General features: G+C 45.5%; 1 protein-coding gene across 3 annotated transcripts in view; it reads left to right on the top strand.

Moving 5' to 3' along the window:
• The window catches only part of INPP5B (inositol polyphosphate-5-phosphatase B), a 51797-nt gene extending 27837 nt beyond the window's left edge, over positions 1–23960 (top strand). For all 3 annotated transcript variants that reach the window (XM_055402123.2, XM_088835148.1, XM_055402126.2), the window contains 16 exons: positions 1719–1886; positions 3019–3120; positions 4580–4694; positions 5332–5448; positions 6092–6279; positions 7921–8032; positions 9823–9932; positions 11095–11230; positions 12924–13034; positions 13944–14106; positions 16038–16273; positions 19638–19751; positions 21160–21244; positions 21610–21737; positions 22771–22882; positions 23129–23960. In XM_055402123.2, the coding sequence (XP_055258098.2) occupies positions 1719–1886; positions 3019–3120; positions 4580–4694; positions 5332–5448; positions 6092–6279; positions 7921–8032; positions 9823–9932; positions 11095–11230; positions 12924–13034; positions 13944–14106; positions 16038–16273; positions 19638–19751; positions 21160–21244; positions 21610–21737; positions 22771–22882; positions 23129–23271 (2140 nt within the window). In that variant the 3' untranslated portion in view covers positions 23272–23960. The remainder of the gene's footprint in view (positions 1–1718; positions 1887–3018; positions 3121–4579; positions 4695–5331; positions 5449–6091; positions 6280–7920; positions 8033–9822; positions 9933–11094; positions 11231–12923; positions 13035–13943; positions 14107–16037; positions 16274–19637; positions 19752–21159; positions 21245–21609; positions 21738–22770; positions 22883–23128) is intronic.
• The last annotated feature ends 275 nt before the right edge of the window (positions 23961–24235 follow it).

The raw sequence follows: 24235 nt of genomic DNA, 5'->3' as shown, positions 1-24235 counted from the left end.
GAAGAGCTGAGGCCACTACTGTGCGTAATGTACGATGTCCCACAGTCGCTGGCCTCAGACATGTTAGACTTTTATTGAGCATTTACTATGTAATGTGCCACACATCATACACTTACACGGATTATCTTCCCTTAACCTAAGAGGTAGGTACCATTATTTTCTCTGTTTCACAAGTAGGGAAACAGGTGAAGAAGAGACGTTATATAACTCACCCAAGATCCAAAACTAGCAGGTGGCAGATCTAGGATTCGAAACTGAAGTCTGACCCTACCTTGGAAATGGAGATTAAAAACATTCGATTTCTCCCCCTCATTCTTTTAGAAGTTTCTTCACTCTGAAGATACTTCTTTTCTCCCAGTTTTTATTTACTCCTTTATTTTTTCTAATGCCATTGTATTTAGTATATACTCCAGTTCCCCCTACTGATCATAGCTGGAATCATCTGGTCAAGATAAAGCTTCCGTGTGTCTGGCTTCCCTGGTGGCTCAGATGGTAAAGAATCTGCCTACAATGCAGGAGACCTGGGTTCCATCCCCGGGTCAGGAAGATCCTCTGGAGAAAGGAATGGCAACCCACTCCAGTATTCTTGCCTGGAGAAGTCCATGGACAGAGGAGCCTGGTGCACTACAGTACATGGGGTCACAAGGAGTCGGACACGGCTGAGCTGCTAACACTTTCACTTTAAACTATGCACCTAAATAGCAATGAACAATCCCTGTGCTTTAAATGTAGCTAAACCTGTCATTCTCAACTCACTTTTGAGCCTTCCTGATTTGCATTTTTACATAGCCTTCATTAGTATGTACATGATCATCTAATATTAAGCACTTAAATGGCATTTGTTCAGTGTCAGAAATTGTCTCAAATGTTTTATATAATATATCTTAGTTCATTAAGTAATTTCAACAAAAGGTTTTTGAGCGTTTATTAGGATTCTGTTATATAAATATGTCAAATTTCCCTTAACTTTTTATTTTTCTTTAAACTTAAATGTTGGCATTTGAATAATTTTTAGTATGGCTATGAAAACTACACAAATAATAATAAAATATAAATTTTTACTGCTTTTCTTTTTTATTACAGGTTATTCCTATGGAGTAGAGATCCAGTAGAATTATCAAGTCAAAATAGATCAAGTCGAAAGATCTAGACAGTTGTATAGCCTTGTTACATGAGACCCAGAGTCCAGAAAGAGCACTGTCTAAACTGAGTTCTAATTCACAGTCTGCCACCGTCCAGCCTCATGAATCATTCATGATGTTGGGTCTCATTTTTCTTATTTGAAAAATGAAGGGTTAGATTAGATTATCTTCCAGGTTTCCTTCTGGTCTGAGATTCTATAAACTTAATATCTCTGGATCAATGTACTATATAATCAACAACATATACGGGGACTTCCCTGGTGCTCCAGTGGTTAATACTCTGCATTTTCACTGCAGGGAGCTTGGGTTCGATTCCCTGGTTGGGGAACTAAGATCCTGCATGTTGTGTAGTGTGGCCAAGAAAAATATGATAATAACTTATTTTTTTTCTCTCTTCCCCCTCCCCTTTTTTTAAGGCACATGGGCTTAGTTGCTCCACAGCATGTAGGATCTTCCCTGATCAGGGATCAAATTGGGGTCTCCTGCATTGGCAGACAGATTCTTTGCCACTGAGCTACCAGGGAAGCCCTGATAAAGCCTTTCTATAAAAACATTTTTTTTTGTTTGTTTTTCTAGACAGAACAAGTCCAAATCTGAAATAACCAACATGGTTCGCTCTTCCACTATCACAGTATCAGACAAGGCTCACATTTTATCCATGCAGAAGTTTGGACTGCGAGATACAATTGTGAAATCACATCTGATACAGAAAGAAGAGGATTATACCTATATCCAGAACTTCAGGTAGCTTGCTGGATCTTAGACTGTTTCCACAGCAAAATGATTGCTCAGCTCTCTGAAATAGAAGCGCTTCCTCTTTACCCTACAGAATCACTCCCATGATTTTCTGAATGAGTAATTCCTTTCACTATTCCTTAGCAGGCATTTATTCTGTGCCTTTTCTGGCCAGGCATGGTGGGAGGTGTGGTGTGGTGGGAATGACACAACTTGGAACAAACAGTTGCAGGAATATTTGAAGAGAGACCCCTGTGTGGAAGAAGGAGAGAGATCTTGATTTTTGGTTATGCTTCCGTGTATCTCTTGGTTATTTGGGGCCTTTGAAGAAAGTTGTTTGAATTGTAATTAATCACACGAAGTTAGTGATTGGTAATCTTTTTAGATAAAATGACTGAAAGTTACGTGAATAAAGGGTGCAGGTTTGCCAGGTCTTTTTAAATCACTGCATTGGGACTATAAGACAAAGTGATGTTGCTTCTAGGGATCTAGATAGTGAATTGTCTTAGGGAGTTTGGGATGGACATGTACACACTGTTATATTTAAAACAGATAACCAACAAGGACCTGCTATATAGCATATGGAACTCTGCTCAATGTTATGTGGCAGCCTGGATGGGAGGGGAGTTTGGGGGAGAATGGATGCATGTATCTGTATGACTGAGGCCCCTTGCTGCTTACCTGAAACTATCACAACATTGTTCCTTGGCTATGCCCCAATACACAATAAAAAGTTTCCAAAAAATTAAAGAAAAACAAAATCGAACAACAGAAAAAACCCCAGTGGATTATCTGAACACTGGTATTGCTTTCGTCCCAAAAGTAGTTGCCAGAGTACTTTCCTTTTCTTTTTTCATTTCAGTAGCACACACAGTACATAGTCATTTTGTGGACTGTGGCTGTCTCATGGCTATTAAAGCTAAGCAGAAATGCTCAAAGTGGGTCTCTACTGTCTGAAGTTATCACAAAAGCAGCAAATGTTTCACCCCTTGGTGCCACATTATCTAGGATAGCTGTGACGTTTCTTAAGTCTTCAAATTCCAGCCCAGAGAGACTGAAACCAGCCAGGATCAGCATCCAGTGCTCTTCCCGTCATGTCCATAGTCCTCCCAAGTGACCAGTTGATTGTCTTTGGCAACAGATTTTTTGTAGGAACGTACAATGTGAATGGACAGTCCCCCAAGGAGTGCCTCCGGCCCTGGCTCAGCCACGATACCCAGGCCCCAGATGTGTACTGTGTGGGGTGAGTGCTTCTCTTCTAGTTGCCTCTGCATTTCCCAGAATGTGTAGCTGTGGTTGAAGGGATGGGGGCATGAATCTGTAACTGAGACTTCACAGTAGGTGAAGGGATTGAAAAATGAGCATATGCTTAAAAACAGCTGCTTCTCTGTTCTGTGTGCTTCCTCGTAGTAAACAAATTTCTGGCACTATTAAAGCGATGTGCTTGGCACTGGAATGCTAATATTTAATTTTGAGTGCAACCCTCTGTTAAAAGCATGCACCTTGAACTGAATTTTATTACTTAGACATTCAACGCTTTGTTGGTCACAAAGCAAAAATATCTTTTGTGAAGGAAAGAAGGTTAAAAGAAAAAAAAAAAAGGCCCCATCCAAGGACTTCCTTGGTGGTCCAGTGGCTAAGACTCTGTGCTCCCGATGCAGGGGGCCTCGGTTCAATTCCTAGTCAAGGGACTGGATCCTACAGGCCACTGTGAAGATCCTTCATGCCGCAACTAAGGCCTGAAAGTGAAAGTGAAAGTTTCTCAGTTGTATCCGACTCTTTGTGACCCCACAGACTATACAGTCCTTGGAATTCTCCAGGCCAGAATACTGGAGTGGGTAGTCTTTCCCTTCTGCAGGGGATCTTCCCAACCCAGGGATCGCACCTAAGTCTCCTGCATTGCAGCTAAGCCACAAGGGAAGCCCACCTAAGACCTGGCACAGCCAAATAATTAAATATTTTAAAAGGGAGGGCCCCATTCATCAGTCTTCTTTTTTTCCACACATACTATCTTCTTACCATTGTACCAAATATTGTTGTTGGGGAGGGAGCAGCAAAGAAGCCTGGGTGGTAACGTGTAAAGGGAATTTATAACGTGTATATTGGGAATTTATAGAGAGCTAGGTTTCAGTCTTGGAGAAGGCAATGGCACCCCACTCTAGTACTCTTGCCTGGAAAATCCCGTGGACGGAGGAGCCCGGTAGGCTGCAGTCCATGGGATCACGAAGAGTCGGACACGACTGAGCGACTTTACTTTCAATCTTCCCTTTCATGCATTGGAGAAGGAAATGGCAACCCACTCCAGTGTTCTTGCCTGGAAATTCCCAGGGACGGCGGAGCCTGGTGGGCTGCCGTCTATGGGGTCGCACAGAGTCGGACACAACTGAAGCAACTTAGCAGCAGCAGTAGGTTTCAATCTATTTGCCACCTGGTGTTTATGTGAGCTAGTGATCTCGGATATAAAGACTGGAGACTCTTCCAAGTACTTCAGGCTCATTATGAAGACGAAAAGGTGCTTGAGAAAGCACCTGGTAAGCTCCTGGGCCTTTAGTCCTTTGTCTCTAAGTGTTTGTTTTTCTTCCTCTTTGAGGCTCCTGCAGTTTAGCTGGAAAGGTAGGCCTTACACAGCTTAACCAATCTAAGAATGTGCCTTCTCACACATTACCCTTCTCTACTCTCTGACTGGTTGCTTCTCCTTATAGGTTCCAGGAGCTTGATCTGAGTAAGGAAGCCTTTTTCTTCCATGATACCCCAAAGGAGGAAGAGTGGTTTAAAGCTGTATCAGAGAGTCTTCATCCAGACGCCAAATATGCAAAGGTATGAGAGGAGTCCGGGACCTTCTGACTTTGTGTTGCCATGCAGGGAAATGCTAAGACAACTTTTCACTTCTGCTGCGACTTTCATCAAAAGCCAGCCCTGGTGGGTGGTGGTCCCTTCCCTGGTGGTCCAGAGCTTGAGACTCTGCCTGCCAGTGCAGAGGACACAGGTTCGACCCCTGGTCTGAGAAGATCCTACGTGCCTTGAGGCAAGTAAGCCCAGGAGCCGCAACTGCCGAGCCCACACACCACAACTACGGAAGCCTGCATATCTCGAGCCTGTGCTCCATAGAACCACCGCACTGAGAAGCCCGCACATGGCAACAATGAGTAGCCCCCACCTCGGAGCAACTAGAGAAGGCCCCTTCACAGCAGTGAAGACACAGCCAGCTAGAAAGGAAGGGAGGAAGGAAGTCCTATTGATGCTGTGATCTTCAGTTCCAGGAGAGGCGTCTCAGGTCTCCGCACCTGTAGGCTGCTGAGGTTATCACAGAGTGTGCTCAGTGAGTCGCTTGGGTAATTACCCTGTTTCCTGGTGTGGAGCAGGAGATACAGGAATCCTCACAGACAGCTTCCCGTCCACTTTTCCTTTCAACTCCGCATTAATGCCATGACTTGAACGCATGCCTCTCTTCCAGGTGAAGCTCATCCGACTGGTTGGGATTATGCTGCTGCTATATGTCAAACAGGAGCATGCCGCATACATCTCAGAAGTGGAAGCTGAGACAGTGGGGACAGGAATCATGGGGAGAATGGTGAGTTCCTGGTTGGTACAAGGAGGGCCTTGGTCCCTAAGGTCTTGAGGCTGCTTCTCATGATACCAAACTACCTGTGTCCCAGCTTGAGGGTACTGGCATCACGAGATGAACTGTCCCCTCATGATCTAGCAGGAATTGATGGAGGAGGCCATTCCAAAATCGTATTTTAGTGACTTGCTGGCTGACTTGCCCAGTTAGCCCGCATCCTCACGGCCATTCCACTCTGGAGCCTCCAAGTGGGTCCTTTCATTTAATGCATGACCCATGTCGCAGAAGCTGTATTGGATCACCAAGGAAAAGAAAGAAAGAATGCTAATAATAGGTTTGCCATTTTTCTTCTCGAAGCTGTTAAAGTCCTCCTTTTAGGTTCTACTGCGAGAGCTTAGCTTCCTGGGGGGATGGGAGAGTATGTGGCTTGCCTGTGATCTATTGCAGAATAGACTCGCCTTCACTGCTGACTGCCTGGTCCTTCTGTCTTCTTGCATTTGTTTTCCCACCTATAAATATGTAACCTTGCTTTACGCATCTCCCAGGATTGTGACACAGACTGACTAATAGAGAACAGTTTGAAAGCCCGCAGGTTTGAATGACTATCCCAGTGAAGTTGGGAACTGTGCCTTTTCTGGGCTCCCTTTCGCAGGGTAACAAAGGGGGCGTGGCCATCCGCTTCCAGTTTCACAGCACCAGCATCTGCGTGGTCAATTCCCACCTGGCAGCCCACACGGAGGAGTACGAGAGGAGGAACCAGGATTACAAAGACATTTGTTCTCGAATGCAGTTCTGTCAGGTCGACCCAAGCCTGCCCCCTCTCACCATCAGCAAGCACGAGTGAGTCTGGCTTTCCGCCCCAAGCAGTGTGCCAGCCTGCACAGTCCAAGCCGAGGGCTCTCTGCTTCACTGGGGGGGAACCAGGGGCGGCTTCCCACCACCTGAGCGGGAACTCTCAGCCAGCTCTCGGTTATGCAGGGATTACACCTCCTGGAAATTTTTAGTTTCCCCACTTACCATCTGGCCAACCTCTCGAATTTTCTCAGACACCATTTGTTCCTGGAAAATGTGTAAGATGTTTTTTTAACACAGTCCGCCTTGATGCAGCGTCATGAGAAAAGCCATGCCAGAGCGGGCGTCTCGAGCGCAGGTTTTAGAAGTATGGTTCAGGGTTCTGCCTGCCTGTTGTCTCCGGAAGCATGTGCGGTTGAGAATGGGGCTGCATTTCCCAGTCTTCACGTTGTCTTTTTCACCTCTTGATTCAACATTTTGAAGCCGTGGTTGCAGCTGCTTGGGGTGTCTTGTGCTAATGTTTGTTCTCTTTATTTCATTTATCTCCAGTACTTGCTCTCTGTCTAAACTCAAGGCATATTGGAATTCCAGGCTTTACAGTAACACTTGAAACTTACGCCCCTTCTTCTTATAACAAGGAAGAAGGCACTGGGGCTGTGGTGTCTGCCAGGGAGTGCACAGAGCCCAGCCTGTCATCTGCCTGCTGCGTCCGTAGGACCATCTTGATTGGTGTGCTGGAAGCTGCCAGAGTGGCTTTCCGTCTCCAGGGGACCTAGCAGGAACTGGGTCTTCCATTATGCTGACCCGGCAGCATCCCAGTGTGTGAGGCTGCATGTCAGCTTGTCTGCGTTTAGCTCGTGGACGCATTCATTTTGGTGTGTGCATGCTGCCATGCGGCTTCTCTCATAACCTGGCTCTTGGCTTCACGGAGAGCAGTATTGGTCTTCACAGAATGTGCAGTGTCACCTGGGAGCAGCCAGTGATCACGTTCCCAAAGCAGTAGGTGTAAGAAAACACCTGTCACATTCTGTAGAAAGAGTCAGTGAGTAACGCAGTGGTGGTTAAACTGAGACTCCACTGGACAGGTTAGCCTTTGTTTCAGACGAACTCTGCTCCAGAAACAAAGGCTAACAGCGTGCTTTGGGGGCTGGAGTGTGCATGCAGGCAGAGGCAGCATCGTGGCGTCATCTGGCTTGGGGTCCCTGAGTTATTGACAGGACTCCCAATACTTGATCTTCTCCCCTCTTCCTAGGAGAGGTAAATTACTGTCTTGCTTTTAGATCTTATTAGACTATCTTTCCAGCTGTGCTTGGTCGCTTCAGTCGTGTCCAACTCTTTGTGACCCCATGGACTGTAGCCCGCCAGGCTCCTCTGTTCATGGGATTCTCCAGGCAAGAGTACTGGAGTGGGTTGCCGTGCCCTCCTCCCTTTCCAGCTGTACGGGAATAAAATAGTCAAGGAGAACACAAGGCTGTTGACAGTGAACTTGGACCAAGATAACTGAGTAAGCAGCATGCTAGACACGATGTTAAATGGGATGGCAAGAGGAAGAGAGACCCTGAGCAGCCAAGTCCCTTCCCCACGCAGCTCCCAAGAGACTGAGCCTTCGGGTCTTCTGTCAGAAGCACACCGGATAGGGTGGGCAAAGTCCCTCCTAATCCCTGTGCCCTTTGTGCTCTGTCCTCGCAGTGTGATCTTGTGGCTGGGGGACCTCAACTACAGGATAGAAGAGCCGGATGTGGAAAAAGTGAAAAAACTCATTGAAGAGAAGGCCTTTCAAACCCTGTATGCATATGACCAGGTACCAGTGGCCACCTCTTCAAGCAGCTGTCATTCCCCCTGCCCCCACCCCACGGGAGGGCACAGAAAGCCCGGCTGCCCAGCTCCAGCCTCCTCTTCCTCGTCTTGGGAGGGTTCCCTGAGGAACTGATGGCCGTCACTCCTCCCCCTCCTCCGTCTGTGTCCCCTCTCCTGCAGCTGTCTGCCCCACTGGTCTCGGCCCTGAGGTTTGTCTGCCCTGGAGGCAAGAGCTGTTCTCTTTCTCTGTCTCGTGTGTGCCCATTCATTCAGTCATGCAAGTTGGGGCCAAAAGGGAGCCAAGCTTCTCACAGGAAGATATTAATCCTTGGTATATTTAAGATGATTTACTGATGTTTTGAATGGGCCACCCATGCCCCCTGCCCCTGCCCCTCAGCAGACCTGTGCCATGTGCAGGACCACTCTTTTTCTGAAGGGCTCTCTCCGCTTCCGAAAAGAATCCGTTCTGTCTCCTGCTAGCCTCTACCGTTGTTTGGGTTATCATTCCTTTCTCAGAGCATTAGCTGTTTCCCAGGACGAGAGAAACCTGTTTCTCTCTGACCTTCTTCAGGGTATGCCTCTCGAGATTCTGAAACTGTTCAAGCAGTCAGAGTTGTTCGGGATGTCACAGTCCTTTTTCTTTCTGGCCTGAATCTCCCTTTTAATCATCTTTGTATTGTCGTTAGTCTAAATCTTTCTGTTACCTTTATTTTTCTCCCAGTGAGATCAATTAAGGGGGAAAAAAATCCCAAGTCCGTTATGTCTTCCTTTATAGAATAATCTCTTTAGTGACCCATTTTTTTCTCCCACTCTTTTCCTTGGTAAACTAGTCTCCTTATTCCCCTTTTCAGCATTATCCCTTGTCTCTCTTCTTTCTAGACTGCAGCATTCTCATTTCCCTGGGAGTTCAATCCCATCTCTTCTTCCCTTCTTTTCTGGTCTCTCCTTAAGTAATAGTGACCAGTTTGTGTGTTTCCCTGCTTTCCAAATGGTTTCAAGATTTATATTTACCCGTGTTTTTTAATTTATTTTTTACTGTTCTTATTTTGGCTACGCTCAGTCTTTGTTATGGTTTGTGGGCTCCGGGGCATGCAGGCTCAGTAGTTGCCACATGAGGGCTTAGTTGCTCCGAGGTATGCAGGATCTTAGTTCGCCCAACCAGAGGTCAAAGCCAGGTCCCCTGAATTGGAAGATAGATTATCTGCCACCAGACCATCAAGAAAGTCCCCATATTTATCCATTTAAGAGTCATCTTGGACTTCCCTGGTGGTCCAGGAGTTAAGACTCTGTGCTTCTGTTGTAGGGGCGTGGGTTCAATCCCTGGTCTGGGAAGTTGATTTGTCTGATACCTGGAAGAGAAACTATATCCATAAACTAATCCTCCTAGGGGCATCTCAGTACAATGGCGCTCAGGCCTCTTGGACGTGGATACGGTTTAATAAAAGAGCCTGAAAAATTGTACAGCAGGCAGAAGAATAGTCAGCATGCTCCTCTTCCTGGGGGTTAATTAACTCAAGGTCTTACAGAGTAACTTTCTTTATGTTCTTTTTTTTTTTTTTTTTTGACACTCTGTGCAGCATGTGGGGTCTGAGTTCCCCAACCTGGAATCAAACCCATATCCCTTGCAGTGGAAGCATGGAGTCCTAACCACTAGAGAATTCCCGCAGAATAGTTTTCTCATGGCCTTTCCTTTGGGGTTAGGGTTTAGATTCCAGATTGGTTTCCTCTCTTCTGCTAATTCAAGGTTTGACCTTTTTATGCTGAGATTTTTGTTTTCTTCCATCCTTTGTGTAGCTGAGAGCTCAGGTGGCTGCAAAGGCTGTCTTCGAGGGCTTCAGCGAGGGCGAGCTCACGTTCCAGCCTACCTATAAGTATGATACTGGCTCCGATGACTGGGATACCAGGTAGGTCAGAGAAATAGAAACTCAGAAAGTTATGGAAGTATTTTCCCTCGTGGACCTACTGAAGAAGATGGGTTTCCTGTCACTTCTTCCTCAGGTCGAACATTTTCTCTCAGTATCTGTTCATTAAGCAGACTACTTTCCTACACTTTTTTTTAAAAAAAATATTTATTTGGCTGGTCTGGGTCTTAGTTGCAGCATGAAGGATCTACGTTGTGACAGATGAACTCTCTAGCTGTGGCTCAGGGCTTCATTGCCCTGCGAGGCATGTGCAGTCTGGTTCCTTGACCAGGGATTGAACTTGGGCGCCCTGCATTGAGAGCATGGAGTCCTAACCCCTGGACCCCTCCAGAAAAGTCCCCACAATAATTCTTAAGACTCATTTCCCTTCCAGCTATGCTTAGAGTGATGATTCCAAGAGACTGAGCTTGTACTTGGTCATTACATGGTAGTTCATATTTTTATGAGGGCCTATGGGATGCTTCCCGGAGAAGGCAATGGCAAGCCACTCCAGTACTCTTGCCTAGAAAATCCCATGGACGGAGGATCCTGGTAGGCTGCAGTCCATGGGGTTGCTACAAGTCAGACATGACTGAGCGACTTCACTTTCACACATTGGAGAAGGAAATGGCAACCCACTCCAGTGTTCTTGCCTGGAGAATCCCAGGGACGGCGGAGCCTGGTGGGCTGCCGTCATTGGGGTCACACAGAGTCGGACACGACTGAAGTGACTTAGCAGCAGCAGCAGCAGCAGCATGGGATGCTGTTCAGTACTTGTATTATCTCATGTAATCTTCTCAACAACCCATTGAAGTAGGTATGATTTATTGTCTTCATTCTATAGACCAGGGAACAAAAGCCCCCCACCCCCAAATTCAAGATCCTCCCAAGCAGGCAAGCATCGAAGCAGTATTTGAAGCCAAGCGGTAGGAATTCACAACCTGTTTTAACCAGCATCTTTTGAGGCCCACAGAGTGCTTACCCTCAGATGGCTGTGACTCTGGCCTGATTCCCATAGGAAGGCGGAGAGCAGAAATCATCCTGAACAGCATTTTGGCTTTGAGTGCTCAAGCTGTTTGGGGGTGACACCCGCAGGATACACCTGCCCCAGGCATTAGGCGCCGCTGTGCCTCAGAGGGCTTTCATTGTGGGCTTTGCGTTTCAGCGAGAAGTGTCGTGCTCCTGCCTGGTGTGACCGGGTCCTCTGGAAAGGGAAGAACATCACTCAGCTGAGCTACCAGAGCCACATGGCCCTAAAGACCAGCGACCACAAGCCCGTCAGCTCAGTGTTTGACATAGGGGTAGGTGGGCAGCTGGGACCAGTCGCTCTCGTCCTCTGGGGAATTGGTCCCCACATCTGAGACCACTTTTGTCTTTCTGGTCTCCTCCTCCCACCTTGAGTGCGAGGAAGCTCCTTTTAAAAATGGTCTTATTTCAAATTTAATTCATAACCGTTTTGTAGATTTCTACTTTATGTCTCTACGTACATGGAAGTTCCCCTTTGCTCTTTGGACTGTTTCTTTCCAGACCTTTTTCTATGCAAGTGTGTCCGTATTCTATATATAACATAGAGGAAGTTTCTCCCTTTTTGTAAAAGAAATATATTACACCCATGGTTCTGCGAACATCTTTTCCCTGCCACTGGCTATTTTTTAGGAGATCTTTTCCTGTCGGTAAAGGTAGAGCTCCCTCTTCATCATTTTTAAGGGCTGTAACATATTTCATGGTGTGGATGAACCGTGTTTGTATTGATCATTTCAGTGTTCCCAGGATGGTGCTGTGATATACATTGCTATAGTGGCCAACCTTCACATATGTCTTTGTGTGTCAATGTGAACATTTCTGTAGAATGAAATTCCTAGAGGTGAAATTAGTGGTTCAGAGAAAAATGTATTCCATATCTATCTGAACCTATAAAATTGTCCTTCCAGCATCCTTACCATTTTACTCTTCTGCCAGCCATGGATGAGCTTCTTTTCCCACAGCCTGGCTAATACTGGGTTTCAGCAATCTTTTAAATTTCTACCAATCCAGTGAGCCAAATGAGAAAGACACTCCATTCTTTTAGATTATATTTCCCTGATTACTAGTGAAGCTGAACACCTTTTTTTTTTTCCTGTTTCTTTTTTTTTTTTGTCGAAGTATCGTTGACTTATAGTAAACATCTTTTTTTTTAAAATCTTTTTATTTATGTAATTCCACTTGTATCTCCTCTTCCTTGACTTCTGTGTTTCTTTGTACATTATCAGTTCTCAAGGGTGCAGGCAGAGGTGCCTCAGAATCCACAAGGGTGAGGGTGGTTTGAAAAAAGCCTAATGAATGTTATAACTAAGGTTTTATTATTGGAAGATGACAAGAATTGTAATTCAAAATATAGGAGGGAAAGCCTGACAAAAACTTCTTGGCTGATGGAGCACAGGTTTAAAAAGCCTGTGAAATTCTGCTTTGACTCAAAGCCCTGGAGAAGCTCCTGCCTGGGCAGCAACAAGCATAGCAGAGACAGGCAAGGGCGTCTCTCTGCCCTGGGCCTCAGACCCTGCAGAACTGCCCACCCAGCTTTCACTCCCATTTCTTTTTTTCTGCTAATCAGGAAGCAGTTGATTTTACGAGAGGCTTTGCCTCTGGGGGACCCTTCTACATCTATTGTTAATTGGCTTCTTTGTTCATTAATTAAATCTGTTTAGTATTCACTTTCTGCGTTGCTATCAACTGCTATTTCCCAAGGCTGTGAATGTCCTCTAAAAGCAGCAGTCACCAGCCTTTTTGGCACCAGGGACCGGTTTTATGGAAGACAGTTTTTCCATGGATAGAGAAGAGAGGGGGATGGTTTGGGGATGATTCAAACATGTTACATTTACTGTGTACTTTATTTCTATTGTTATTACATCAGCTCCACCTCGGACTATCAGGCATTAGATTCTGGAGATTGGGGACCCTGAAAAAGAGAAAGTGGATGGAAGCCAAGGCACTAAGTCTCTGCTGTTTCCCTTCCAGGTGAGGGTCATCAATGAAGAGCTGTATCGGAAAACTCTGGAGGAGATTGTTCGCTCCCTGGATAAGATGGAAAATGCCAATATCCCTTCCGTGTCCCTCTCCAAGCGAGAGGTAGAAAGGATGTGATAACACATCTGGCTCTTCTCTTTGTAGAACATAAATCTTATCTGCTAGGACTCAGAACTTGAAGGGGCACCTGTCAGGTTCCTGCACTCTATAGTCTTCCTTGATCGGTTTTTTCTAGACAAAGTGAGGCTGATGATGCCAGCTGACAGGAGAGGAGGTGTTGGTTTAGATTTGGTTCACCTCTTGATCTTTTAAACCAAAAGTCTGTAACCTTTTGTGGCTCCTATATTTTACCCATACATGGGCCCTCTAGAAGTTAAATAAGTCACAGAGGATCCAAAATGTGTTTCATTTGATCTTAGTATAGCTGTGTGCATTCTTGCCCTGGGTTTGTCTTCCTACAGATGCTTTGCTTTGAGATTGAGTCCAAAATGTGGGGTACCTGTGAGTTGATGAGAGGGAAGGCAGTATGGAAAAGTAACAGGCACTGGGAGAAGTCAAATTAGGGCCTAAGATTTTTCAGAGCAGTGCCACAGCATAGATCATTCAGAATTGACAGTAAAAAGTCAATTAAATGAGGATTTATGGTGAGGGCATTTTTAATGTCCTAGATGTCCAGCTGCAGAGAAGGAGGAGCTTCATTTGCACATTTGGGAGTGGAATGTGAAGGATATTTTGGGTATGGTCTTTGGGTATAGGAGATTTAAACTTGGATTCTGTTAGGGAATTTTTTTGTGTTTTTTGAGTTTAGGATTTCTGAGTTAAACACTAACAACTGGTCTTTAGTATTAGCAGCCATGGTCTCCCAGGTAAATACTTAAAAGCAAAAGCATGATTTGAAAGAGATGGTCCTTCGTTTTCTTCCCAGGAAGGGCAAGGATTGCCCAGCTGGGGTGGTTGGGCAGGTTGCTGAGGAGAGGGCACTGGTCTGACTGGTCCTGGGCTTGTCCCCAGTTCTGTTTTCAGAATGTGAAGTACATGCACCTGCAGGTAGAGTCCTTTACCATTCGAAATGGACAAGTGCCGTGTCAGTTTGAATTCATCAGCAAGCCTAACGAAGAGTCCTACTGTAAGCAGTGGCTGCGTGCCAGCCCCAGCCGAGGGTTCCTCCTGCCAGGTAAGGCCTCTGTCCCTGGCTTCCTGGTGGCTGATTTGGGGAACACCCTACCCTGTCTTTTGCTCATTCTCCTAGAATAAACTTTTTGTTTCTGAATGTTTTGCTGTTTGCTTGAAACTTTTTCAAAGCCCTGTGGATGTTCAGTTCAGTTGCTCAGTCGTGTCCGACTCTTTGCAACCCTGTGGACTGCAGCACGCCACGCTTCCCTGTCCGTCACCAACTCCCAGAGTGTATTCAAACTCATGTCCGTTGAGTCCATGATGCCATCCAACCATCTCATCCTCTGTCGTCCCCTTCTCCTCCTGCCTTCAATCTTTCCCAGCATTGACTCATTGGTCTTTTCCAGTGAGTCAATTCTTTGCATCAGGTGGCCAGAGTATTGGAGTTTCAGCTTCAGCATCAATCCTTCCAATGAATATTCAGGACTGATCTCCTTTAGGATGGACTGGTTGGATCTCTTTGCTGTCCAAGGGACTCTCAAGATGGAGATCCATCTGTAGATAAAATGTAAAATAGTAAAGGGCATGAGTTCAACGTCAGAAGTATTCTCAGTCATGTGGATGTTCTATAATTTCATACAGAGAAAACACAAGAGTTCTATGAAGCAGGTGTGACTGTAACAAGAACCCTTTCACTTTCTGTCTCACTACAATCAACTCCTAATTGTCAGTTCTTGTGGCAAAGATAATAGGGTGGTCATCCAGAAATTATTGCTGGCCCGACCACCCGTATCTCTCTTCTAGCTTCTCCTTGGCACTGTGTTGTGCTCTGAGGCAAAGGGGTTAGCCTGTTTTGTGGTCAGTTCACATGTCATATACAGATGTGAGAGCTGGACTGTAAAGAAGGCTGAACGCTGAAGAATTGATGCATCAAATTGTGATGCTGGAGAAGACTCTTGAGAGTCCTTTGGACAGCGAGGAGATCAAAACAGTCTTGACTATTCATTGGAAGGACTGATGCTGAAGCTGAAGCTCTAGTACTTTGGCAACCTGATGTGAAGAGCTGACTCCTTGGAAAAGACCCTGATGATGGGAAAGATTGAAAGCAAAAGAAGAAGGAGATGGCAGAGGATGAGATGGTTAGATAGCATCACCGACTCAATGGACATGAATTTGAGCAAACTCTGGGAAATAGTGGAGGACAGAGGAGCCTGGCGTGCTACAGTCCGTGGGGTCGCCAAGAGTTGGACACAATTTAGTGACTGAACAAAAGCAAGTGGACAGTTCACAGTCTAATAGCATGTTATATTTTCTACTGGATGCATACCTTCTTATTAATTATTTCTAGCTTGAGCATGAAGTGAAGAAGTTGCTCAGTTGTGTCCGACTCTTTGCAACCCTATGGACTGTAGCCTACATGGCTCCTCCGTCCATGAGATTTTCCAGGCAAGAATGCTGGAGTGGGTTGCCATTTCCTTCTCCAGAGGATCCTCCCGATCCAGGGATCGAACCCCAGTCTTTCACATTGTAGGCAAACGCTTTATTGTCTGAGCCACCAGGGAAGTAGAACCTAGCTTGAGCAGTGCTACCTGGAACGTGAATTTAATCGCAGTTACCTCTTCATGTTTTTGTTTCCTGTTTTCAGTTCCCCTTTGGACCATGAACTCCTTGTTCGCATCTCTTGAGTATGTGTGTGTGTGCCTGCTCAGTCTCTTCAGTAATGTCCAACTCTTTGAGACGCTGTGGACTGTAGCCTGCCAGGCTTTTCTGTCCATGAGTTTCTCCAGGCAAGATACTGGAGTGGGTCACCAAGCCCTCCTCCAGAGGAGTCTCTTGAGTGCTGAGCATGTAAATTCTTGCTGGTTGGCTGATACCTCTTATTTCCTTCCCCTAATTCCGTATGCCCGACCCTCTGCCAGCCCGTCTTCTCTCCCCCTTTCCTCTTGGCCTCCCACCAACCAGCATTTTTACTTTTTACTTTTTTTTTTTCAGATTCTGCCATTGAGGTTGAATTAGAGTTATTTGTAAATAAGACCACAGCTACAAAGCTCAACTCGGGTGAAGACAAAATCGAGGATATTCTGGTTTTGCACTTGGACAGGGGAAAGGATTACTTCTTGTCTGTGTCTGGGAACTACATGCCAAGCTGCTTCGGATCACCCATTCACACGTTGTGCTACATGAAGGAGCCAATTTTGGACTTGCCACTAGAAACCATTAGAGAGCTGGTGAGTTACTTGTCACAAGAAAACATGTAGAAGGATGTAGCAGCCAAGACAGTCAAGTGAGAGGTTCTCATGCCTACCTTCCCAGGGACCTGAGGATTCTCCAGCCTCCTTAGTGTTTGCCTATGCTGTCAGATATGTACTGCTGTTTATCAGATATCCTGACACTTTTTTGTGGTTTGAAACAATAGCAAGTTATTGCTTCTCATGTGAGTTTCCAGTGCAGCTCTTTCGCTGGTCTTACCCAGGCTCATTTTTGTGGTCAGTGGCAACTGTGCTGGCCAGAGGGTTCAAGGGGGCCTCCCTCTCTTTTTTTCTTTTTAGAATAATTTTTTCTTTGTTTATTTCGTTTTTGGCTGTTCTGGGTCTCAGTGTGAGTGGGGCCTACTCTCCAGTTGCAGTGCTCAGGCTCTAGGGCATGTGGGCTTCAGTAGCTGCGGCACGTAGGCTCAGTAATTGCCATTTGCAGGTTCAGTAGTTGTGGTTCCCAGGCTCTAGGTCACAGGCTCATGAGTTGTGGTGCATGGGCTCCATTGCTCCACGGCATGTGGGACCCTCATGGACCAGGGATGGAAGCCGTGTTTCCTGCATCAGCAGGTGGATTCTTTACCACTGAGCCACTGGGGAAGCCCCTCCCTTACTTTCTTGGTGTTGGCTGCTCACTGGGCCTCTGCCTCGCTATGGGCTCTTATCATTCAGTAGGTTGGCCTGAGCTTCCCTCAGTAGTGGCAAGAGTTTAAGCGCAGAAACTATAAGGCCGCTAGTGGCCCAGGCTCTAAAACTCACATTGTACTACTTCTGCCACATTGTGGCAGAACAAATTGTGAGGACAGTCCAGGACGGGGCAAGACTTTACCTCTTGATGGAAAAATTGTGAAATGTTTTGCTGTGTTTTTCGATCCTTCATGATGATATATTAAAGAAATTCATCCACAGATACCGAGATAATGCATGTCCCTGCCCCATGATAGTTATTTATTTTCCTGTTTTATTCTTCACCTTTGTTTTGTTTTGTTTATTTTCTTGGCTGCGCTGCGTAGCCTGTGGGACCCTAGTTCCCCAACCAGGGACTGAACCTGGGCCCTCAACATTGAGAGGTCGGAGTCCCTGCCACTGGACCACCAGGGAATTCCCTGTTTTAATCATCACTTGGTTTATTATCCTAAAATAATTTTCTGAGATCTAAAAGGATTCATATGCTGACTTAACAGATATTGAACACAAACTTATGGTTGCCAAAGGGAAAATGTGGGAAGAGAGAAATCAAGAGCTTGGGATTAACATATACATACTTCTATATATAAGATAGATAACCAATAAGGACCTACTATATAGCACAGGGAAGTCTGCTCAAAATTCTGTGATAACCTGTATGAGAAAAGAACCTGAAAAAGAATTAATGTATGTGTATGTATAACTGAATCATTTTGCTGTACACCTGAAACAAACACCAAATTGTAAATCAACTATCAGTTCAGTCACTCAGTCGTGTCTGACTCTTTGCGACCCCATGGACTGCAGCATGCCAGGCTTCCCTGTCCATCACCAACTCCCAGAGCTTGCTCAGACTCATGTCCATCAAGTTGGTGATGTGATTCAACCATCTTGTCCTCTGTCGTACCCTTCTCCTGCCTTCAATCTTTCCCAGCATCAGGGTCTTTTCTTTTTTTTATTTATTTTTTTTCTTTTTCTTTTTTTTCAGGGTCTTTTCTAATGAGTCAGTTCTTTGCATCAGGTGGCCAAAGTATTGGAACTTTAGCTTTAGCATCAGTCCTTCCAATGAATATTCAGGGTTGATTTCCTTTAGGATGGACTGGTTGGATCTCCTTGCTGTCCAAGGGACTCTCAAGACTGTTCTCCAACATCACAGTTCAAACATCCATTCTTTGGCACTCATCTTGATCAACTATAGTCCAATAAAATTAAAAAATAAAAAGTCCCTATGGGGATAATTCTAATATAGGGGAGCTAGTTTGGAACAGATTTTTGGCAATGGGTATGCTTTTCTTTTTCCTTCATTTCATTTTTTAATTTAGGGACTCCTGAACTCTATTCTCTCCATTTTATAGATGAAAACAGAGGCCTAATAAGGGGAGTGATTTTTGTCATGGGCCTGTGTGGTGAGTTAACCCTGGACCTCAACCTTGCTTTTGGGTTTTGGGATTCCCAAGCCTGTGCTCTTTTTTCACCAGACCATACCATCTTTCTGGTCTGACAGTGAAAGTGCTACAGGCAGGATGTTTGTTTCTAAGATGCTACATATTTCACCTGATTCATTGAAACTGCTTGCCATCAGTTCAGTTCAGTTCAGTCGCTCAGTCATGTCCGACTCTCTGCGACCCCATGAATCACAGCACGCCAGGCCTCCCTGTCCATCACCAACTCCCAGAGTTCACTCAAACTCATGTCCACAGAGTTGGTGATGCCATCCAGCCATCTCATTCTCGGTCGTCTCCTTCTCCTCCCACCCCCAACCTTTCCCAGCAGCAGAGTCTTTTCCAGTGAGTCAACTCGTCGCATGAGGTGGCTAAAGTATTGCAGTTTCAGCTTTAGCATCAGTCCTTCCAATGAACACCCAGGATTGATCTCCCTTAGAATGGACTGGTTGGATCTCCTTGCAGTCCAAGGGACTCTCAAGAGTCTTCTCCAACACCGCAGTTCAAAAGCATCGATTCTTCGGCGATCAGCTTTCTTCACAGTCCAACTCTCACATCCATACATGACCACGGGAAAAACCATAGCCTTGACTAGACGGACCTTTGTTGGGAAAGTAATGTCTCTGCTTTTTAATATATTATCAAGGTTGGTCATAACTTTCCTTCCAAGGAGTAAGCGTCTTTTAATTTCAAGGCTGCAATCACCATCTGCAGTGATTTTGGAGCCCAAAAAAATAAAGTCTGACACTGTTTCCACTGTTTTTCCATCTATTTCCCATGAAGCGATGGGACCTAGATGCCATGATCTTTGTTTTCTGAATGTTGAGCTTCAAGCCAACCTTTTCACTCTCCTCTTTCACTTTCATCAAGAGGCTTTTGAGTTCCTCTTCACTTTCTGCCTTAAGGGTAGTGTCTTCTGCATATCTGAGATTATTGATATTTCTCCCAGCAATCTTGATTCCAGCTTGTGCTTCTTCCAGCCCAGCATTCCTCATGATGTAATCAGCCACTCCCAATTTTCAAGAGTCACTTTTCATACCTTGATCATGCTACCTGATTTCATTTTTGCCTGATGAGCGTTTGCTTAGGGACATCAAAACGCTTGCCTTCTTCCATAGGTTTGCTGTCCCTATATCCTGCATTCTCCTGAAGCCAGCCTGGTGGAAGCTCCATTGGTGGACCTTCTGATCATGCTTTTTATTTCTTTTCAGACTCTGATGCAACTCCAGACTGAAGATAATGGGAGCCAATTGGAGAAACCCATGGACATCCCCAAGGAGCTCTGGATATTGGTTGATTACCTGTACCGAAACGCAATCCAGCAGGTAGGTGTTGCTGAGGTAGTCACACCAGATAGAAGTCATGCTGCCTTGGGAAAGAGCATCAGCCCTGAGAACTTTGGGCAGAAAACACTTTCCCCGGCAGAACCTGTGGAACACTGCTCTTCCACCGTGGAGTGAAGGTTGACAAGTTCATACGCCACACCCCACATGGGGCCCCACTATGACATACAGCATCTGATTCTTCCTAGGGGAAGCAGCCTGGGAGGGCCTTCTCGGCAGAGCATGCTCCCTCCCCGGGCCTCTGCGGTCCCCCAGGTAGAAAGGTGTCTGGAACCTTCTCAGAATGTTAGCCTGCTCTCCTTTGCGGGAACTCTCGCCAGCTTCTAGGAATGGGAGGGGCTCACTTGTTTACAAGCCAGATGGGCAGGGGGACCCGTGGAACCCTCAGGCCTTGAGTCAGGACGCCTGATTTCTAGAGTGAGTTGGGCAAGCTTCCTGCCATCAGATTGGTCAGTTTCACTGACTGGTTTGTCTGGGGCCCAGGGAGACCCATAGAAACTGATCTACTGCAACTCTGCCACTTCAGAGCAGTGTACATTCTTAGCATAGTCTCTTTCTGCTTTTCCCCTCAGATTTATTGAGATTACAGTGTCCCAAATTCTGTTCTAAGTGTTTTGCAGCACAACCTCATTTATTCTCAGAGTAGTTCTCAAATGAGGAAACAGATGCTCAGAAATGTGAAATAATTTGGCCAGGGTCCCAGATCTGACAGATGGGCAGGATCGGGATTTGAACCCAGGGAATCTATAGAAATCACCTTCTTAAGGACTGTGCTAGTCTACCTTCTCTATAGAGCTCCTTTCAGGTATAACTTTTGAGCAATACATATAACATTGTTACTGTTCACAGTTATTGGGCATTGAGTCATTTTGTAAAACAAATGAATATAAGGGATCCTAGGGCTCATGGAAATACCTTTATTGCCATAATCTCATTTTCTGAAAGCACTGAGGTGCCTTTTTAACTTTCTTCATCTTATAAATGATATATCTTCTTCGGTTTTTTGTTTTTTGTTTCCTCTTTCTTGTTAATCCCTCTTAACACTGCAGGAACCATAGCTACTTTAAAGTTTTCCCTTCGTTCAGATCACCAGGGATCAAACTTGCACCCCCTGCAATGGAATCACGGCATCCTAATCACTGGACTGCAGGGAATTCTCTCATAATAAATATACTATTGTGCTCAAGACCTGTTGTGGGAGCATGACTTGGAAGGCCTGAGAGATGAATAAGCCATATCAGCCTATGTCACATTGTCTACTGGGGTGATTTCAAAAGCCTCAACATGCTCTCCCTTTCCGTACCCTGCTGGTGATTATGTTTCTAGGTCAGGAAATCATTGCTGCCTTTCTGAGAATAGAATTATTTTGTGACTCTCTTCCCTTTTTCAGGAAGATCTGTTTCAGCAGCCAGGCCTGAGGTTGGAATTTGATCATATCAGGGACTGTTTAGATACTGGGACGATTGATAACCTCTGTATCCTTTCGGATGTTCATGTGCCCGTGTGTATGTGTGTGCGTATGGGTAAGAGAAGTGAGCGAAAGGAAAGGGTGATATTTTAAGGCTCAAAATCAGACATTGTGACCTCAGCTGTCATGTTTTTCTTACTTAAAGTTTGCATAGAGAAGACTTTACAACCTTAAGCAACTAGTATGTCAGGAATTTAGGAGAGCCCAGCTAAGCTAACAGCTTGGCCCCTTCACGAAGTCAGTCTGGCATCTGAGCGCTGAGCAGAGAGCCTGGCTGGGCACGCAGCACTCTGGCACATGCTGGCTCCCGGGCCTTTTCCTAATGGTGACCATGGCAGCAGTGTCATCTGTTCCTTAACGATGGGCCCAAAGCTGCTAGCAATCATTCCGTGGCTGAAGCCCTGCTGCTCTTCCTGGAGAGCCTACCAGAGCCTGTCATCTGTTACAGCGCCTACCGCAACTGCTTGGAGTGTTCCGGCAACCTCACAGCAAGTAAACAGGTGAGGGCAAGCATGGAGCATTGTAACCCTGGGTCTCATGGGGCCTACAGGAACAAAGTGGCTGCCATTCCCCCAAATGCAATGCCTGAGAAACTCAAACCCATTCTTCCTCTCATGTCCCTTTTCCTCTTAATGGCATCACCATAATTCTACTGACTCAGCCCCCAAAACGGAGTCTTTTCTTCCTCCTCCTCTTCTCACCTTCCACATGTACGATCCCCTTCCTCTGTCACTCTTCTTCTTTCTTCCATTCTAGTTCCACTTTCCTTGGTTCAGGACCCTGCATTCATGCTCTGCTTCTGCTAATTGGTTTTGCGTACTGCCATTAGATTTGGAGTTCAAAAGTTCTCATCAGGTCCCCGTTAGTCAGAAAGGCTCTTCATCGCCAAATAAGGATTTTCTTACACCAGTGTTTGGGACTTTTTATGATCTCACCTAGTCATACACATAAGTAACCTGCCGGAGCAGAATAATCTAGAAAATATGCTAACGATACAGGTTCCCGAGCCTTACCCCACCCCCTCTGAATCAGAATCTCTTTTGAAATATATTTTGTGAAAGCTTTGCCACCAATTCTGAAATGCAGACAGCCAGAGCACTTTTTGAATTCTAGCCTGATCAACCGTTCCAGGCTTAGGGCCTGTTCAAACAGTAGTGCTCTTACCAAAACTGACTTCTCACAATGGGTTCTCTCCTCTTATCTTACTGTTTTCCCTATCTTGCCTTTTTCTACACTTTCTTTTGCCCTAAATGCACTAGTCCTTACCTCTGCAAGTCCAATCTTCACTTATATTCAAGACCCAACTGAGATGTTTTTGACTTTTGAGAACATGCAGTTAGAAATTTGACCTCTAAATTCATGTAGCACTCGATCTATGCTTCTCTTTTGGCACCTGTGACGAGTGATCAGGGTTTTCTACACACAGTCTTTCTCATGTACCTGGATCGTGTATACTCAATTCCTGGAATATAACAGGCACTGGAGAAATGATTGAATGAACTAAAAGACAAATATCAATTCTCCCTCTCTCAGGTCATTACTACCCTTCCTGCGTGCCACAGAAATGTCTTCACCTATTTGATGGCGTTTTTGCAAGAATTGCTGAAAAATTCAGCAAAAAATCATTTGGATGATAATATACTAGGTAAGCCAAGGATGTGTGGAAAGCACTCTGCAAACTGACTCATTACAAGGAATGTGGTTGAGGAAGGTCCCAAGTCCACTGCAGTGGAACTAAAACCTCAAGCTCTGGGCAAAGTTTACCCTCAGATAGTTATTTTAAAGCAGAAACTATTGCCACCGGGGCACCCCTCCCCACTCTTTAGAACATGAGAATAAGTAGTACGTCTGCTGAATTCTGTGTGTTTTCTGTGTTTTTTTTTTCATGTAGCCAGCATATTTGGTAGCCTGCTGCTTCGAAACCCAGCTGGTCACCAAAAGCTTGAAATGGCAGAAAAGAAGAAGGCTCAAGAATTTGTTCACCAGTTCCTCACTCACCCCGAGCCTCTCTCTCTCCTCTCCTATTCTGCCTGAGACAGCCAGTTACCAGCCCCACCTGTTTCAGCTCCAGCGCTGCCCTAAGAGGACATGAACCCACAGGGAAGCCCAAGTGGCAGCTGCCTGTTTCCTGAGCCCAGACCGCCCTCTCCACCATGACCATCACACTCAGTGCTGCTGCAAGTTGTGAAGACATTGAGGGGAAATCGACCACAATAAAACTGACATGCAGCGTTCAACTTTAGTTTTTTAACAGATTTTTTTTTTTATGTTTAAACAGCCATACTCCTTGTGCTCAACCTGTTTCTAAGGCATACAGTGCCTTCCCTGTAGCTTTGGCCGAGCTCCCCACGATCAGATATTTGAACAAACTTTGGAGTCCTGAAGGATGAATGAGGGTGCAAATACAAAGAATGTACATGGAAGCTGCTGGATAAACAGGCCACACAGCCTCTTCAGGTGCTTTCAGCGCTCTGTTCAAGGACATGTGTATACACATATGCAAACCCTGTCAAGGTTCCCACTCATAAATATGGCTCAACAACTCTGGAACTGGCCACTCAGCCTCCAAGGGCAATACAATGGCTTGAAAATGAAAATGCTGAAGAAACTGGTGTTCTGGTGAAACAAGTGGAGTTTACCAGGCCAACAAATCCTCCCACTTGTATATAATGCATTCCCTCTGTGTGTAATATATTTTAATGATAAATGTATTTTTAACAGTGGTTGCTTGTTTTTATCTTTTTAGAGATGGCAGGTCTCAGCAGCTGGACATTTGTGGCTTAAGCACTGGGGGCAGCTGGTTAGGGACCAGAGAGATATTTGCCTGGCAGTCTGGTGATAACAACCACTATTTACATTTTTCAAGGAAGAGCTAGTACAGGCATGGCTCCAACCCCTTGACCCCGATCTAATTTCTGAGGGTTGTCCCACTCTGAATATTCTAAAAGTAGCTTATAGGGAAGATGGTTGTGGCTGATAAGTTCTGACAGCTAGATCC

The sequence above is a fragment of the Moschus berezovskii genome, chromosome 4 (assembly GCF_049115385.1).
Source record: "Moschus berezovskii isolate FMDL1 chromosome 4, NW_MosBer_1.0, whole genome shotgun sequence".
In the NCBI taxonomy this organism is placed as follows: Eukaryota; Metazoa; Chordata; class Mammalia; order Artiodactyla; family Moschidae; genus Moschus; species Moschus berezovskii.
This window is presented reverse-complemented; position numbering and strand designations above follow the sequence as displayed.